Source organism: Salvelinus alpinus, chromosome 5 (genome assembly GCF_045679555.1).
Source record: "Salvelinus alpinus chromosome 5, SLU_Salpinus.1, whole genome shotgun sequence".
Classification (NCBI taxonomy): Eukaryota; Metazoa; Chordata; class Actinopteri; order Salmoniformes; family Salmonidae; genus Salvelinus; species Salvelinus alpinus.
The window spans coordinates 10,909,192-10,925,809 of record NC_092090.1 but is presented as its reverse complement, the minus strand read 5'-3'; the positions used below and the strand labels follow the sequence as shown (position 1 = coordinate 10,925,809).

Genomic DNA, 16,618 nt, shown 5'->3' with positions numbered 1-16,618 from the left:
GTAGTAGTTACAGGCTTGTCTCATCGCTGCAACTCTCCTATGGACTCTGGAGAGGCGAAGGTCGAAGCCATGCGTCCTCCGAAACACAACCTAACCTGCTTCTTGACACAGCGCGCATCCAACCCGGAAGCCAGCCGCACCAATGTGTCGGAGGAAACACTGTACACCTGGCGTCAGCGTGCACTGTGCCCGGCCCGCCACAGGAGTCGCTAGTGTGTGATGAGACAAGGACATCCCTGCCGGCCAAACCCTCCCCTAACCCGGACGACGCTGGGCCAATTGTGCGCCGCCCCACGGGCCTCTCGGTCGCGTCTGGACTCGAACCAGGATCTCTAGTGGCCTTAGACCACTGCGCCACTCGGGAGGCATCATGATGCTTTTAAACTACCTGTGACGATTACAGACACTGTCATGATGCTTCTAAACTAGCTGTGACGATTACAGACTATCATGCTGCTTCTCAGAGTAATCATGATCTCATCTCCTGTCTTTACAGGACTACACCACCCTAGAGACATCATCACAGCCACTCCTGGTTAGCATAATCATCTCTCCATTCAGAGAGAGAGAGGAAGGAGACCACTTAGCAGGAGTCTGATCTGTCAGACTGTTCATCTGACCCAGCAGGACACAGAGGAAAGGACCCACTTACAGCAAAATCACCAGGGCTGTGTGTGTGTGTGTGTGTGTATCAGACAGGTTCTGTCTCCTTCTCTCTGTACCTCTGAGTTCAAATCAGGGTTCATGAAATGATGATCAAAACAGGATCAACAGAAGGAAATAAATCCAAGGTGTAAATCAAACTGGTCTCAGCTTTAAAATCTTTGTCAGGGTGATTTACTGCCCAAACCAATAGGTTTCTAATAGTCACACACACACACACGGCTGAATAAACCCCCTGTCAAGAGCATGAAAGGGAAACACGCTGACAACCCTGCCGAGAGAGACAGACAGAGAGAGAGAGAGAGAGTGACAGACAGAGAGAGAGAGACAGTGCGAGAGGGCGAGAGACCAAGAGAGAGAAACCAGACAGACCATCAGCTCTAGAGTGGGAGATTAGAAAGTTGGCGGGATCTGGGGCAGGGAGGGGGGGAGTAGAAAGAGAGAACAAGAGGGAGAGAGAAACCAGACAGGTCCGGGGGAGGGGAGGAGGGGCAGTAGAAAGAGAGAACAAGAAGGTGAGAGAGGGAGAGACCAAGAGAGAGAAACCAGACAGGTCCGGGGGAGGGGAGGAAGGGCAGTAGAAAGAGACAGAGAACAACAGGGTGAGAGAGGGAGAGACCAAGAGAGACAAACCAGACAGGTCCGGGGAAGGGGGGAGTAGAAAGAGCGGTTTCCAACCAATCGGTGACATATTTTCATGAGAATATTAATAATGAAAATATGCACCTTTTCCCACCAGTGGTGTTTCCACCAAACTGACTTGTTGCTGATACAAATCAGTGTGTGATGACGTAGTGCACACAAAACGTTTTCATGTACAGAATAAAAATCCAAAAGTTGAACGTGTTTCCATCGCATTCTCAATTCTACCGATAGTTTTGTAACAAAAACTGTTGCGTTAAATAGCTCATGTGCTCCTCTGGGTCTTGGCACGTCTGCTCTAGCCAATAGCTGGCAGATACAGGGAGGGTAGGCTAGTCTATACGATGACATTATTATGGAGAAGAGAGAATATTATTTATTTGTGAAACTGCAATCAAGCATCTCACCAGAATCAGACCATCAATATTTATCAGAAAGGACCACCAACCATCACTGTTCACTTTCACCACCCTGTGAAATACATCATGCTGCAAGTCATTTAATCTGTAAAGTTATTTAATCTGTAGCCTAATAAACTGGGAAGTTATTTAATCTGTAGCCTAATAAACTGGGAAGTCATTTAATCTGTAGCCTAATAAACTGTGAAGTCATTTAATCTGTAGCCTAATAAACCGTGAAGTAATTTAATCTGTAGCCCAATAAACTGTGAAGTAATTTAATCTGTAGCCTAATAAACCGTGAAGTACTTTAATCTGTAGCCTAATAAACTGTGAAGTAATTTAATCTGTAGTCTAATAAACTGAAGTAATTTAATATGTAATCTAATAAACCGTGAAATTCATCAAACTGTCAGTCATTTAATCTGTAGCCTAATAAACTGTGAAGTCATTTAATCTGTAGTCTAATAAACTGTGAGGTCATTTAATCTGTAGCCTAATAAACTGTGAAGTCATTTAATCTGTAGCCCAATAAACCGTGAAGTCATTTCATCTGTAGCCTAATAAACCGTGAAGTAATTTAATCTGTAGCCCAATAAACTGTGAAGTCATTTAATCTGTAGCCCAATAAACTGTGAAGTAATTTAATCTGTAGCCTAATAAACTGTGAAGTAATTTAATCTGTAGCCTAATAAACTGTGAAGTAATTTAATCTGTAGTCTAATAAACTGAAGTAATTTAATATGTAGTCTAATAAACCGTGAAATTCATCAAACTGTCAGTCATTTAATCTGTAGCCTAATAAACTGTGAAGTCATTTAATCTGTAGTCTAATAAACTGCGAGGTCATTTAATCTGTAGCCTAATAAACTGTGAAGTCATTTAATCTGTAGCCCAATCAACTGTGAAGTCATTTAATCTGTAGCCTAATAAACTGTGAAGCCATTTAATCTGTAGCCTAATAAACTGTGAAGTCATTTAATCTGTAGCCTAATAAACTGTGAAGTCATTTAATCTGTAGCCTAATAAACTGTGAAGTCATTTAATCTGTAGCCTAATAAGCTGTGAAGCCATTTAATCTGTAGCCTAATAAACTGTGAAGCCATTTAATCTGTAGCCTAATAAACTGGGAAGTAATTTCATCTGTAGTCTAATAAACCGTGAAATTCATCAAACTGTCAGTCATTTAATCTGTAGCCTAATAAACTGTGAAGTCATTTAATCTGTAGCCCAATAAACTGTGAAGTCATTTAATCTGTAGCCTAATAAACTGCGAGGTCATTTAATCTGTAGTCTAATAAACTGTGAAGTCATTTAATCTGTAGCCCAATAAACTGTGCCGTTTCCCGGGTCGTAGTGGGAGGACCACACACCATATCATGGCGTGAGACTCCCAAGTTTACGTCAAAATGATGGTTATTATATAAATACGTGGGCATAAAGGCGTTTCCACCACCATTCAGTTTAGAGACACAAAAAAGATCCAATTAACAAATGATTTGTCTGCATCTATAGAATCGTACTGAAATGTCCTATTTCCATCACCGCTTTTTATACAGTAGGACTTTACTGTGGATGGAAACATGGTTCCAGCTAATGAAATGTGTCTGCAGGCAGAATCAGTATTGATCCATGAATGAACGGAAGTCCTGATCACCACGGCCATGCCGGCTCAAAGCCTCATTGGGACGAACTGGAATAAATGTCAGGGTGCGTAGAAACCAGCCATCTTGGGGCCGCAGTTGCTTGGCAGCTGGGCAGAAGTGACATGAGGACGATGTTACTGGCAGACCCAGTGCCTGGGGCTCCTGGTATCATTTAGAATGACTACGGGAGCAGAGAACAGAGGCAGGAACATTATTAATGTGGTCTGAAATAACATGACCGGGTATAGAGTCAGAGCTGACGTTACCAGAGACATTTTCTATACGCAGGAAATACTATGAATAATACAGATTTTTCCCCTTTTCTCTGCGTGTTCTTGAACGAGAAGTTATAAGACCTATAAAAACACTGAAGTCAGCAATAAACTGATAGATAATAGGTATTGATGTAACATTACACACAGAGAGGAGAGAGAGAGGGTTTATTTCACATGCTGTGGAAATATAAACGTAAATGTTTCTCATGCCAATAAATTCCTTTGAACTGAAATTGAATTGAGAGCTGAGAGAGAGAGAGAGAGAGAGCAGAGGAAGAGAGAGAGAGAGAGAGAGAGAGAGAGAGAGAGAGAGAGAGAGAGAGAGAGAGAGAGAGAGAGAGAGAGAGAGAGAGAGAGAGAGAGAGAGAGCAGAGGAAGAGAGAGAGAGAGAGAGAGAGAGCAGAGGAAGAGAGAGGGGAGAGAGAGAGCAGAGGAAGAGAGAGAGAGAGAGAGCAGAGGAAGAGAGAGAGAGAGAGAGACGGGGGAGAGAGAGGGGAGAGAGAGAGCAGAGGAAGAGAGAGAGAGAGAGATGGGGGAGAGAGAGAGCAGAGGAAGAGAGAGAGACTAATACTTCCACAGATAATTGTTCTGACATCAAAGGTCCCACAACAATATCCACCTTCTATTGGACTATAATCCCCTCCTTAGGGACAGAGAAAGGTAGAGAGGAGGGGTGGAGATTGAGAGACAGGTAGAGGGGGAGAGAGGTAGAGTGGGAAAGAGACAGGTAGAGGGGGAGAGAGGGAACGAGACATGTAGAGGGGGAGAGACAGGTAGAGGGGGAGAGACAGGTAGAGGGGGAGAGACAGGTAGAGGGGGAGAGACAGGTAGAGGGGGAGAGAGAGGTAGAGGGGGAGAGAGAGGTAGAGGGGGAGAGACAGGTAGAGGGGGAGAGACAGGTAGACGGGGAACGAGACAGGTAGACGGGGAACGAGACAGGTAGACGGGGAACGAGACAGGTAGACGGGGAACGAGACAGGTAGACGGGGAACGAGACAGGTAGACGGGGAACGAGACAGGTAGACGGGGAACGAGACAGGTAGACGGGGAACGAGACAGGTAGAGTGGGAGAGAGAGAGTGATAATAGAGATAACATGTCCCTTAGGGATAATGGGGTTAAATTTGCATATAGTCTATCAGCAAAACTACAGGGTAGTCATATGAGACCGTGTGTGTGTGTGTAGGAGTTGTGTGTGTGTGTGTGTGTCCACCTGTTCCTTGTCCTGCAGCTCCGTCTCCAGCTCCTGAACTCGTACAGTCAGCTTAGAGTTCCTCTCCTTCTCCACGTTGGCCTTTTCACACTGAGACTCCAACTCTGTTATCTACAGGAGAAAGAGCAGGAGGAGATTATAGAGCAGGAGGAGATTATAGAGGAGGAGGAGGAGATTATAGAGCAGGAGGAGTTATAGAGGAGGAGGAGATTATAGAGCAGGAGGAGTTATAGAGGAGGAGGAGATTATAGAGCAGGAGGAGTTATAGAGGAGGAGGAGGAGATTATAGAGGAGGAGGAGGAGATATAGAGCAGGATGAGATTATAGAGGAGGAGGAGGAGGAGGAGATATAGAGCAGGAGGAGTTATAGAGCAGGAGGAGATTAGAGGAGGAGGAGGAGATTATAGAGCAGGAGGAGATTATACAGCAGGAGGAGATATAGAGCAGGAGGAGATTATAGAGCAGGATGAGTTATAGAGGAGGATATATAGAGCAGGAGGAGTTTATAGAGCAGGAGGAGGAGAGAGAGGAGGAGCAGATATAGAGCAGGAGGAGTTATAGAGGAGGAGGAGAGAGGAGCAGGAGGAGAGAGAGGAGGAGAGACTCTTGTTAGGAACTCTTAGAACCTTCCCTGATGTCAGCAGGGAACACCAGAATCCTTTTGTGGATGGATATGTATATCAGTGGAGGCTCCTCATCCACCTCAGTGAATTTCATACAAATGAGTAAAACATTACAAAACGTTATCCGCTTTAGATAAAACTATAGTAAATATATTCACGTCACCAAATAACTGATTAAAACACAGCGTTTTGAAATAAAGGTCTACAGTAGTCTCAACAGCACTCTGTAGAGTAGCATCATGGTGTAGCTAGGAGGACAGCTAGCTTCCGTCCTCCTCTGGCTACATTGACTTCAATACAAAACCTAGGAGGCTCATGGTTCTCAACCGCTTACTACAATTTGTCTCTAGACCTGTGTTATAAATGTTAATTTCCAGGCTAGGTTGTAGCAACCTCATGATTGGTACAGGGAAAATATGAGTATCATGTAGTATCCTAAACCTATCACTGTTACATTGAACTGGGTGAATATGAATGACAGTAACCTAAACCTATCACTGTTTCATTGAACTGGGTGAATATGAATGACAGTCATCCAATATGCTGTAATAGATATAAAGCCATGCTCATAAATAACAGAAATAGTCCTCCATCTTAAAAATGGCACCGAACAACACAGATTTATAAAACGCAACATGTAAAGTGTTGGTCCCATGTTTCATGAGCTGAAATAAACGATCCCAGAAATGTTTCATACGCACTAAAAATCGTACATTTTGTGCACAATTGTGTTTACATCCCTGTTAGTGAGCATTTCTCCTCGGCCAAAATAATCCTTCCATCTGACAGGTGTGGCATATCAAGAAGCTGATTAAACAGCATGATCATTACACAGGTGCACCTTGTGCTGAGGACAATAAAAAGTCAGTCTAAAATGCACAACACAATGCCAGAGATGTCTCACGTTTTGAGAGAGCGTGCAATTGGCATGCTGACTGAAGGAATGTCCAACAGAGCTGTTGCACGAGAATGTAATGTTCATTTCTCTACCTTAAGCCGCATCCAACCTGCCTCACAACCGCAGACCACGTGTAACCACGCCAACCCAGGACCTCCACATCCAGCTTCTTCAACTGAGGGATCGTCTGAGACCAGCCACCCGGACAGCTGATGAAACTGTGGGGTTTTGCACAACCGAAGAATTTCTGCAGAAACTGTCAGAAACCATCTCAGGGAAGCTCATGCAAGTGCTCGTCATCCTCACCGGAGTCTTGACCGAACTGCAGTTCGGCGTCGTTAACAGACTTCCGTGGGCAAACGCTCACCTTCGATGGCCACCGGAGAAGTGTGCTCCTCAGAGATGAATCCCATTTCAACTGTACTGGGCGGATAGCAGACAGCGGGTATGGCGTTGTGTGGGCGAGCATTTTGCTGATGTCAACGTTGTAAACAGAGTGCTGCATGGTGGAGGTGGGGTTATGGTATGGGCAGGCATAAAGTACGGACAATGAACACAATTGCATTTTATCAATGGCAGTTTGAATGCACAGAGATACCGTGACGAGATCCTGAGGTCCGTTGTCCTGCCATTCATTCACCGCCATCACCTCATGTTTCAGCTTGATCATACACAGCCCCATGTCACAAGGATCTGTACACAATTCCTGGAAGCTGAAAATGTCCCAGTTCTTCCATGGCCTGCATACTCAGACATGTCACCCATTGAGCATGTTTGGGATGCTCTGGATCAACATATACGACAGCGTGTTCCAGTTCCCGCCCATATTCAGCAACTTCACACAGACATTGAAGAGGAGGTGGGTCAACGTTCCACAGGCCACAATCAACAGCCTGATCAACTCTATGCGAAGGAGCTGTGTCGGGCTGCATGAGGCAAATGCTGGTCACACCAGATAGGTTTTCTGATCCACACCCCTACCCTTTCTCTGTGACCAACAGATGCATATCTGTATTCCCAGTCATGTGATTAATGAATTTACTTAAATTGACTGATTTCCTTCTATGAACTGTAACTCAGTAAAATCATATTTTTGTTCAGTTTATATAGAGACACTATAGAGGATAGAGCTATCTATCTACATAGACACTATAGAGGACCCTACGTAGAGCTGTCTACATAGAGACACTATAGAGGACCCTACATAGCGCTATCTACATAGAGACACTATAGAGGGCCCTATGTAGAGCTGTCTACATAGAGACACTATAGAGGACCCTACATAAAGCTATCTACATAGAGACACTATAGAGGTCTTTACATAAAGCTATCTATACAGAGACACTATAGAGGATCCTGCATAGAGCTATCTACATAGAGACACTATAGAGGACCCTACATAGAGCTATCTACATAGAGACACTATAGAGGACTTTACATAGAGCTATCTACATAGAGACACTATTGTCAAGTTTTGACCTCTTTCTTGTGCAATTCCCCACTTGAAAAGGACAATCCCTCCACGTGAAGATTTTAACTGGATTTCACTCAATAAACAGCCATAGAATCAGTTGCTTGTCTTTTATTTACCATTCTTTGGTTGGCAGTAAACAGGTGAAAAACCTCAAAAAAGAGATGACAAATACAAGTTACTATTTGAGTTGCCAGCCTAATTAAATACACAAAATTATCCACATCCACCTCAGAAACACATTTCTGCCATTATCAAATACAAGGTTTCCACTGTTAAGCAAATGTTTCCCAAAATAGAAACCCACCATTTTTAATCAAATGAGCAGAATCAGTACACTTTTATCCAAATTTGCATTTTAGCCAAACACATTCAAAATACCTCTAGTAGCAAAAAACCACACTTATTTTCTAATCAGCAGTTAAGCAGACAAATCCTACATCTTTTAGCCAAAGATTTTCCAGACTATACATTTGTTACTGAATTAAGAACTTGGTTTACTAAGATTTCTACAAAGTTTAACTTACTTTTAACCATTTCAAACAAGTTCTATCAACAATGAATTTGGCTCTTCTTACTTTATACCACACAAACAACATTTGAAGTTATAAATACCACTGCAAAAGTCCTGAAAGAAGCTACGCAAACAACAGTACTGCACAGAGATGTTCGACGCTTGGTTGTCTTGCTACCAGTTGAGGATCAAACTCGGAGCTGACCGGCAGTATGTAGGTGCTGATTTACAATCTTTCCATCGGTTCCCGTGGGAAGATTGAGTGGGAGGTGTGCTGTCAAACTGCCTGGGAGCTCCTCAGTGGTGAAACTCCTCCTCCTTCAATCAGTGGTGAACCAGGTGGAACAAATCTTCCAGGCAATCTGGGCGTGCCAGCACCTGGCTCTGCTGTTGTCTTTAGAACGCAGTGAAAGGAGCATTTATAGCACCACAAGACCAAGGAAACTTCATCTATGTGATCAAGGTGACTGTGCAAGTCCAAGCCCTTCACAAAACTGTGAAAGACAGCCGGTAAGCGCCATATTGGCCATGCTTGACTATACTGACTTAAGCAGTGCACTGCTAATGATACTCTGGAAAACACAGACTCTTAACTCTTAACTTTGATAGGACTTTTGCAGTGGTATTTATAACTTCAAATGTTGTTTGTGTGGTATAAAGTAAGAAGAGCCAAATTCATTGTTGATAGAACTTGTTTGAAATGGTTAAAAGTAAGTTAAACTTTGTAGAAATCTTAGTAAACCAAGTTCTTAATTCAGTAACAAATGTATAGTCTGGAAAATCTTTGGCTAAAAGATGTAGGATTTGTCTGCTTAACTGCTGATTAGAAAATAAGTGTGGTTTTTTGCTACTAGAGGTATTTTGAATGTGTTTGGCTAAAATGCAAATTTGGATAAAAGTGTACTGATTCTGCTCATTTGATTAAAAATGGTGGGTTTCTATTTTGGGAAACATTTGCTTAACAGTGGAAACCTTGTATTTGATAATGGCAGAAATGTGTTTCTGAGGTGGATGTGGATAATTTTGTGTATTTAATTAGGCTGGCAACTCAAATAGTAACTTGTATTTGTCATCTCTTTTTTGAGGTTTTTCACCTGTTTACTGCCAACCAAAGAATGGTAAATAAAAGACAAGCAACTGATTCTATGGCTGTTTATTGAGTGAAATCCAGTTAAAATCTTCACGTGGAGGGATTGTCCTTTTCAAGTGGGGAATTGCACAAGAAAGAGGTCAAAACTTGACAGTGAAAAACCGTGGCTCAAGACTGGAAAAGGACCAGAAAAGTGACCACACGTGTCCAGAGAGACAAGTAAAGACTGTTCCCGCCTGCTGCTGTGATTGAAATGGCTGATTCATTACTGGTGGAGCAGCTAAAGACCGCAAGGACATCAGCGAAGCGTCAGTTTTCCCGTCTGGCCAATAATGTGCTACGAATGCATACAATGATGTCAAAAGAGGAGCTCAGAGACAATTTTAGGAAGCTCACTGCAGAAGCTGGCAAAGTCCTGGAAGCCAACGATGATGTAGAGGGGCAATGTATTGAAGAAAACTCTGATGCAGAGAAGTTGAGCGAGCAGCAGAAGTCTGACTTGGTCAAAACAGCCAAAGAGTGTGAGGAAAAACTGCAAGAGCTAAAGGACCTCATACAAAAGACATTGTGGGCCAATTTCGGGGAATATGAACTGACACAAGCAATTACAACAGCAGAGTCGCAAGCAGAAAACGTGGGAGCTGTGGACCCAAGTAAAAACCCAGATGCATATCTCTTCATGATCGGACAACTAGAGAATCTTGTGAAGGCTGCGAAGGAGGTGCATAAACATTGGAAGTGCTGGGCCCCCCCAGCAGAGCAACAACATTTCCAGAGTCGTATCAAAGACCTTGAAACTATCCTGCCAAATCTCACAATAAGACAAGCAGACTTTACAGGGGCACACGTTAGAGGAGAAACCAGCAGATTGAGTACTACTTCAAACAGTTCTGTGGCCACACCAGCAATTAAATTAAAGCCTGCTGCCCTCCCAAAGTTTTCTGGCATCCGCCGAGAGTTTCACCGGTGGAAAAAAGACTGGGAAGCGCTCCAGATGCAGGGAGAACCTACTGGATCCAGAGAGGTTAAAAAGTTCCAACTTCTCGACAGTGTGGATGAGAAGACCATACGAGACCTTCACCTTACAACTTACACAACTGCTGAGGAGGTTTTCCGGGTCTTGGAGAACCGCTTTGGAAATAAGACAACTATAGCCCTTGAGATAGTAGAAGAGCTCCAAAGACTCCAAGCAGTTAAAGGTAACCAGCCCAGGAGGATTGTTGAGCTCATCCAATCTGTAGAAAAAGCCCTGGTCGATCTGAACGAGCTTGGCAAGACCGGTGCTATAAAGAACCCTCTTGTAACAAAGACAATAGAGAGTAAACTTCCTGATGGCCTGAAGAAGGAATGGCTTCTTCATGTAGCTGGCAAAGGTGATGAAGCTGAAGAAGACAAGCGATTTGACTACCTCCACAAGTTTCTTCGAGGTCAAGAAGCCATCTATGAGAAGCTGGACCAACTGAGAGAGGAGGAACCAAAACCGAAATCTGAACCTCGGCAAGCTCGAACCAGAACCTCCACCCAACTAAGCGACCAGGCTCAAGGATGTGTGGTCTGCGGAGACTGCAAGCATAAGAAAAGGCTATTTTTCTGCCAAAAGTTTCGCACGCTTAAGCTGTCAGAGAAAAGAGATGCTGTCAGGAAGCTGGGAGCCTGCAAAAGATGCCTGGAGATTCACAAGGAAGGTGACTATTGTAAATCAGAGTTTCTGTGCAGGAGGCCAGACTGCATAGAACAGCGTGCTACAGAACACCACTATTACCTCTGCCCGAGAGCTGGTACATCCAAAGGGAATGTCGTCCAGAGGTCCAATAACAGCAAAGTGGGAGGTGACACAAGAGAGCGTTATACCCAAGCCCAAGAAGAGTTCATTAAAAGTCTCTCACCTGAATTTGCAGAGAAGTGTTGCAATGCCTTTTGCAACACTATAGCCAGAACCTCTCTTGTGTCCAACCAACCCAGTCTTCTAGCAGAGAATGGAATAGTGGAGTGGCCAGTCATCATGATGCTCTTAGAGGTCACGGCCAATGCAGGACAAAAAGTTGGGACTTTGATCGACCTGGCATCGGATACAAACTATATAACTCATGATGCAGCTGATCGTTTGAACCTTAGAAGTGAAGCCATAACCCTTGTTGTCCATGGTGTGGGAGGAATGAAAGTTCAAGTCACCACAAAACGGTACCTCCTAAAGATCCGGGTCCGCACAGAGCAAGGCAATGTCAGATCCCACCAACTCCTCTGCTATGGTTTGGACAGCATTGCAGAGATTCACAAACATGTGACAGCCAAAAGACTCCAAAAATTCTTTCCAGATGTCCCCCAAAATGAACTTGTTAGACCAAGACAGATACAGCTTTTGATAAGCCATAAGGAAGGGCGACTGGTCCCACAGAAAATACGCACCGTTGGGGACCTTGTACTATGGGATGGGCCATTGGGAAAGACAATTGCAGGGACACACCCTGGTCTGTTTGAAGAGGCTACAGTTACAGCACACCAGTCCAGAGCGCACTTCGCCAGATCCATGAGAGCAGCAGCATTGATGTATGAAGAACATATCTGCGCCAAACCTACCATCAAGTCTTCTTATTCTGCTATTTCCACTCGGGATTTTATTGAGTGGTGGAGATGGGATAGCATTGGCGCCCCCTGCACCCCAAAATGTGGAGGATGTCGCTGCGGCAGTTGTCAACTTGGTGGCAAAGAAATGACTCTGGCTGAAGAAAGGGAGCTGGAAGTTGTTAAGGATGGCCTGACTTATGTTGGTGCTGATGACCACAGTGATAGTCCACGCTGGCATGCAAGGAATCCATGGCTCATTGACCCATCTACATTGCCAAACAACATAAAAGCAGTGGAGGCAACCTTTCTCAGAACAGAGAGACAGCTCGCCAAAGAACCGCAGTGGAAAAAAGCCTATGGTGCTCAAGTCCACGAAATGGTTGACCGCCGGGCTGCAAGAAAGCTGACCAAAGAGGATCTAACCAACTGGAATGGACCTGTCTGGTATATTAGTCATCTTATCGCACCCAACCCCCACTCTGTTACAACTCCGGTAAGACTTGTCTGGAACAGCAGTCAGAAGTACAAAGGCCAAAGTCTCAATGACCTTCTGATGAAAGGCCCTGACGTTCTCAATCCGATTCGAGCTGTCCTCCTCAAGTTCCGCCAAGGCTCCTACGCCGCTCTAGGAGACGTCAGAAAAATGTACAATTCTGTGTGGCTCGAGGAGAGGGAAGTCCATCTACACCGGTTCTTGTGGCGGGATTCAGAGGGCGATGAGGTGGAACAATACGCCATAACCAGAGTGAATATCGGGGACAAGCCAGCAGGGTGCATAGCACAACTGGCCATGAGGGAGACGGCTAACCTGCCTCAATTCAGCCACCTCACAGATGAATGCCAAGTATTACATGAGCACAGCTACGTCGATGACATCTTGACATTCCACAACTGCCGTGAAAAACTCGAAGTCATCACAAAGAATGTGGAGCTGATTCTAAAAGCAGGAGGGTTTGCACTGAAGCCTTGGGTCTTCTCAGGCCAAAATAAAGGAGAAAGAGAAAAGGCATCACCAAATGTTGTTGTCCTGCCAAATCAGCTTAAGGAGGAAGACAACAAGGCGCTCGGTCTCGGCTACATTGTGGATGAAGACATGTTGCATGTCATGGTGAGGGTCAACTTCTCCAGGCGGAAGAAAAAGATGAGACTTGGGCAAGACTTACTGCTAGAAGAAGTACGAGCACAGACACCAGACCCGCTGACAAGACGTGAACTGCTGAGTCAAGTTGCTGGTTTGTACGACCCAGTTGGCCTGACAACGCCATCAAAGCAAAGAGGGGCTATCTTGGTCCGAAGGGCATTCCAAGAGGCAAAACCAAAGTGCAGCATGGTCAAGGACACATGGGACCTTCCCCTGTCGGATGAGCTCCGCAAAGATGCAATTGGAATTTTTGAGGAGTACGTCCAGCTAAGCAAAGTAATGTTCCCAAGAGCTCTTACTCCACCAAAGGCAACAACTGAACCAGTCGCTGTCACTTTTTCAGATGGCAGTGAAAGCTCCTATGGTGCTGTCCTCTATCTGCGGTGGAACTGCAACAAACAATTAACAATTCGACTAGTGGAGTCAAAAGCAAAGCTGACACCACTAGACCAGAAGGGGGATGCAGTCAAAGCGGAACTTTGCGGTGCAGTCTTTGCAAGCCGCCTGAAAAAGTACTTTGAACAGCATACCCAGATCCAGATAAAAAGGTGGTACCATTTGTTAGACAGTCAGACTGTTCTTGGAGCTATCCAGCGTGAAAGCTATGGATTTCAGACTTTCTTCGCTAATAGAATTGGAGAGATCCAAGAGAGCACACGGCTACAGGACTGGTGGTGGATCCCTGGACCACTCAACATAGCCGACATTATCACTCGAGGAGCTGGGCCAAAGGAACTTGATGCCCATTCAGAGTGGCAGCAAGGGCCAGAGTTTCTATATCTTCCAGAGAGCGAGTGGCCAATTATGTCGTCAAAAGATGTGTCTGTGACAGCTCGAGAGAGCATTAACAATATGCAAAAGAAGTCATTTGTGGCAGCACTCACCAGAGCCCGAGCGAAAATAAGTCTTCCAAGTCTTGTGGGACGATTTCCTGCTGGTGCAGCTGTCCTAAACTTGGTGGATGAGAGGCGCTTTAGTAGCCTAAAGTGTCTAATCAAGACTGTTGCTTTTATCTGGAGAGCCGCCAAAAAGTTTGGATCTGCAACAAAGTCCATCGAGACCCCAAAGTGGGAGGCGATTCCCACAAAAGGAGTTATCACCGCCACAGAACGTCAAGAGGCAATAAGAGACATCTATCTTGCTGCTCAAGAGGGGGTGACGTTCCCAACTACCACTACGGACCGCTTGGTTGTGTACAGAGAGCCAGAATCTGGGTTACTAGTCTGCGGTGGGAGAATCCATGGCTTCAGGGAGGATGGCGCTGCAGTTCCCCTTCTGCCTTTCAATGCATGGGTCTCTACTTTATTGGCACGGGAGGCGCACGAGGAGGGTCATGAAGGTGTGGCTGCAACCCTGCTGAAAATGAGGAGGAAAGCCTGGGTCATCCAAGGAAGGAAAATTTCCCAAAAAGTAGTGGATAACTGCCTTTTCTGCAAAAAGTCAAGAGCAAGAAGGTGCGAACAGGTAATGGCTGACTTACCTGCTGAAAGAGCCACACCTGCAGCTCCGTTCGAGTTCACTACAGTCGACCTCTTCGGACCGTACCTTGTCAAAGATGACATCAAGAAACGGGTCTCAATGAAAGTGTGGGGTGTCGTCTTCAGCTGTATGGCCAGCAGGGCAATTCATGCAGACCTGGTCAACACAATGTCGACAGAGAGCTTCTTGATGGCTTACCAACGCTTTACTGCAATTAGAGGGCACCCAAGAAAGATCTGGTCCGACCCAGGGACAAACTTCATCGGCGCCAAACCTGTCCTAAGAGAGCTGTACCAGTTCCTGGATGCTCAGAATAGAACTTCAATAGAAGAGATGTCGGCTCAAAAAGGTACCAAATGGGAGTGGACAATTCACCCTGCTGACTCACCTCACCGCAATGGGGCTGCTGAAGCCGCTGTTCGCATTCTCAAGAAGGCACTGCAGAGCCTGGGCAACAACACTGGCCTTAGCTACAGCGAGCTTCAGACAACACTACAACTTGCTGCAAACCTTGCCAACGAATGCCCAATAGATGCCAGGGTGCAGAGCCATGAAGAAAGCGTGCAGTATGTGTCACCCAACACACTTCTCCTGGGCCGAGCCTCTCCAAGCGGTGAGATCAGAACATTTGACTTTGCGAACTACCCTTACAAGAGACTCAGAGAGATGCAGAACCAGGTCAACAAGTTCTGGAGGTCTTGGAGCCAGCTTGCCGGCCCAAACTTATTTCTGAGAAGTAAATGGCACACTTCATATCGCAACGTTGCTGTCGGAGATATTGTCTGGTTGTGTGACCAAAATGCAATGAGGGGCCAATTCAAACTAGGACGGGTGATGAGCGTTAATCCAGATGCTAAGGGCATTGTTCGAGACGTGAACGTCAAAGTGGTCCAAAGCTCCTGCCTTCCTGTCACAAAACCCGCACTAAACCGACCATCGGCCAAAGTCCTGAAAGAAGCTACGCAAACAACAGTCCTGCACAGAGATGTTCGACGCTTGGTTGTCTTGCTACCAGTTGAGGATCAAACTCGGAGCTGACCGGCAGTATGTAGGTGCTGATTTACAATCTTTCCATCGGTTCCCGTGGGAAGATTGAGTGGGAGGTGTGCTGTCAAACTGCCTGGGAGCTCCTCAGTGGTGAAACTCCTCCTCCTTCAATCAGTGGTGAACCAGGTGGAACAAATCTTCCAGGCAATCTGGGCGTGCCAGCACCTGGCTCTGCTGTTGTCTTTAGAACGCAGTGAAAGGAGCATTTATAGCACCACAAGACCAAGGAAACTTCATCTATGTGATCAAGGTGACTGTGCAAGTCCAAGCCCTTCACAAAACTGTGAAAGACAGCCGGTAAGCGCCATATTGGCCATGCTTGACTATACTGACTTAAGCAGTGCACTGCTAATGATACTCTGGAAAACACAGACTCTTAACTCTTAACTTTGATAGGACTTTTGCAGTGGTATTTATAACTTCAAATGTTGTTTGTGTGGTATAAAGTAAGAAGAGCCAAATTCATTGTTGATAGAACTTGTTTGAAATGGTTAAAAGTAAGTTAAACTTTGTAGAAATCTTAGTAAACCAAGTTCTTAATTCAGTAACAAATGTATAGTCTGGAAAATCTTTGGCTAAAAGATGTAGGATTTGTCTGCTTAACTGCTGATTAGAAAATAAGTGTGGTTTTTTGCTACTAGAGGTATTTTGAATGTGTTTGGCTAAAATGCAAATTTGGATAAAAGTGTACTGATTCTGCTCATTTGATTAAAAATGGTGGGTTTCTATTTTGGGAAACATTTGCTTAACAGTGGAAACCTTGTATTTGATAATGGCAGAAATGTGTTTCTGAGGTGGATGTGGATAATTTTGTGTATTTAATTAGGCTGGCAACTCAAATAGTAACTTGTATTTGTCATCTCTTTTTTGAGGTTTTTCACCTGTTTACTGCCAACCAAAGAATGGTAAATAAAAGACAAGCAACTGATTCTATGGCTGTTTATTGAGTGAAAT

General features: G+C 44.8%; 2 protein-coding genes across 5 annotated transcripts in view; one reads left to right on the top strand and one right to left on the bottom strand.

Moving 5' to 3' along the window:
• The window catches only part of homer2 (homer scaffold protein 2), a 127,952-nt gene that overhangs the window by 17,319 nt on the left and 94,015 nt on the right, over positions 1–16,618 (bottom strand). For all 3 annotated transcript variants that reach the window (XM_071400559.1, XM_071400560.1, XM_071400557.1), the window contains exon 7: positions 4,837–4,947. In XM_071400559.1, the coding sequence (XP_071256660.1) occupies positions 4,837–4,947 (111 nt within the window). The remainder of the gene's footprint in view (positions 1–4,836; positions 4,948–16,618) is intronic.
• On the top strand, positions 7,826–16,592 carry LOC139575529 (uncharacterized). 2 transcript variants are annotated; one of them, XR_011674967.1, is made up of 2 exons: positions 7,826–15,961; positions 16,537–16,592. XR_011674967.1 is itself a non-coding variant. In XM_071400555.1 (2 exons), exon 2 carries the CDS (start codon positions 9,686–9,688, stop codon positions 15,653–15,655), a length of 5,970 nt encoding a protein of 1,989 aa, XP_071256656.1. In that variant the 5' UTR covers positions 7,826–8,852; positions 9,428–9,685; the 3' UTR covers positions 15,656–16,592. The 2 variants fall into 2 exon arrangements, 1 of the variants encoding a protein (XP_071256656.1); XM_071400555.1 differs by having other exon boundaries at positions 7,826–8,852; positions 9,428–16,592.

Bases quoted from the DNA above. Each gene is read 5' to 3' on its own strand.
- LOC139575529 (XM_071400555.1), top strand. From the start codon at position 9,686: ATGGCTGATTCATTACTGGTGGAGCAGCTAAAGACCGCAAGGACATCA.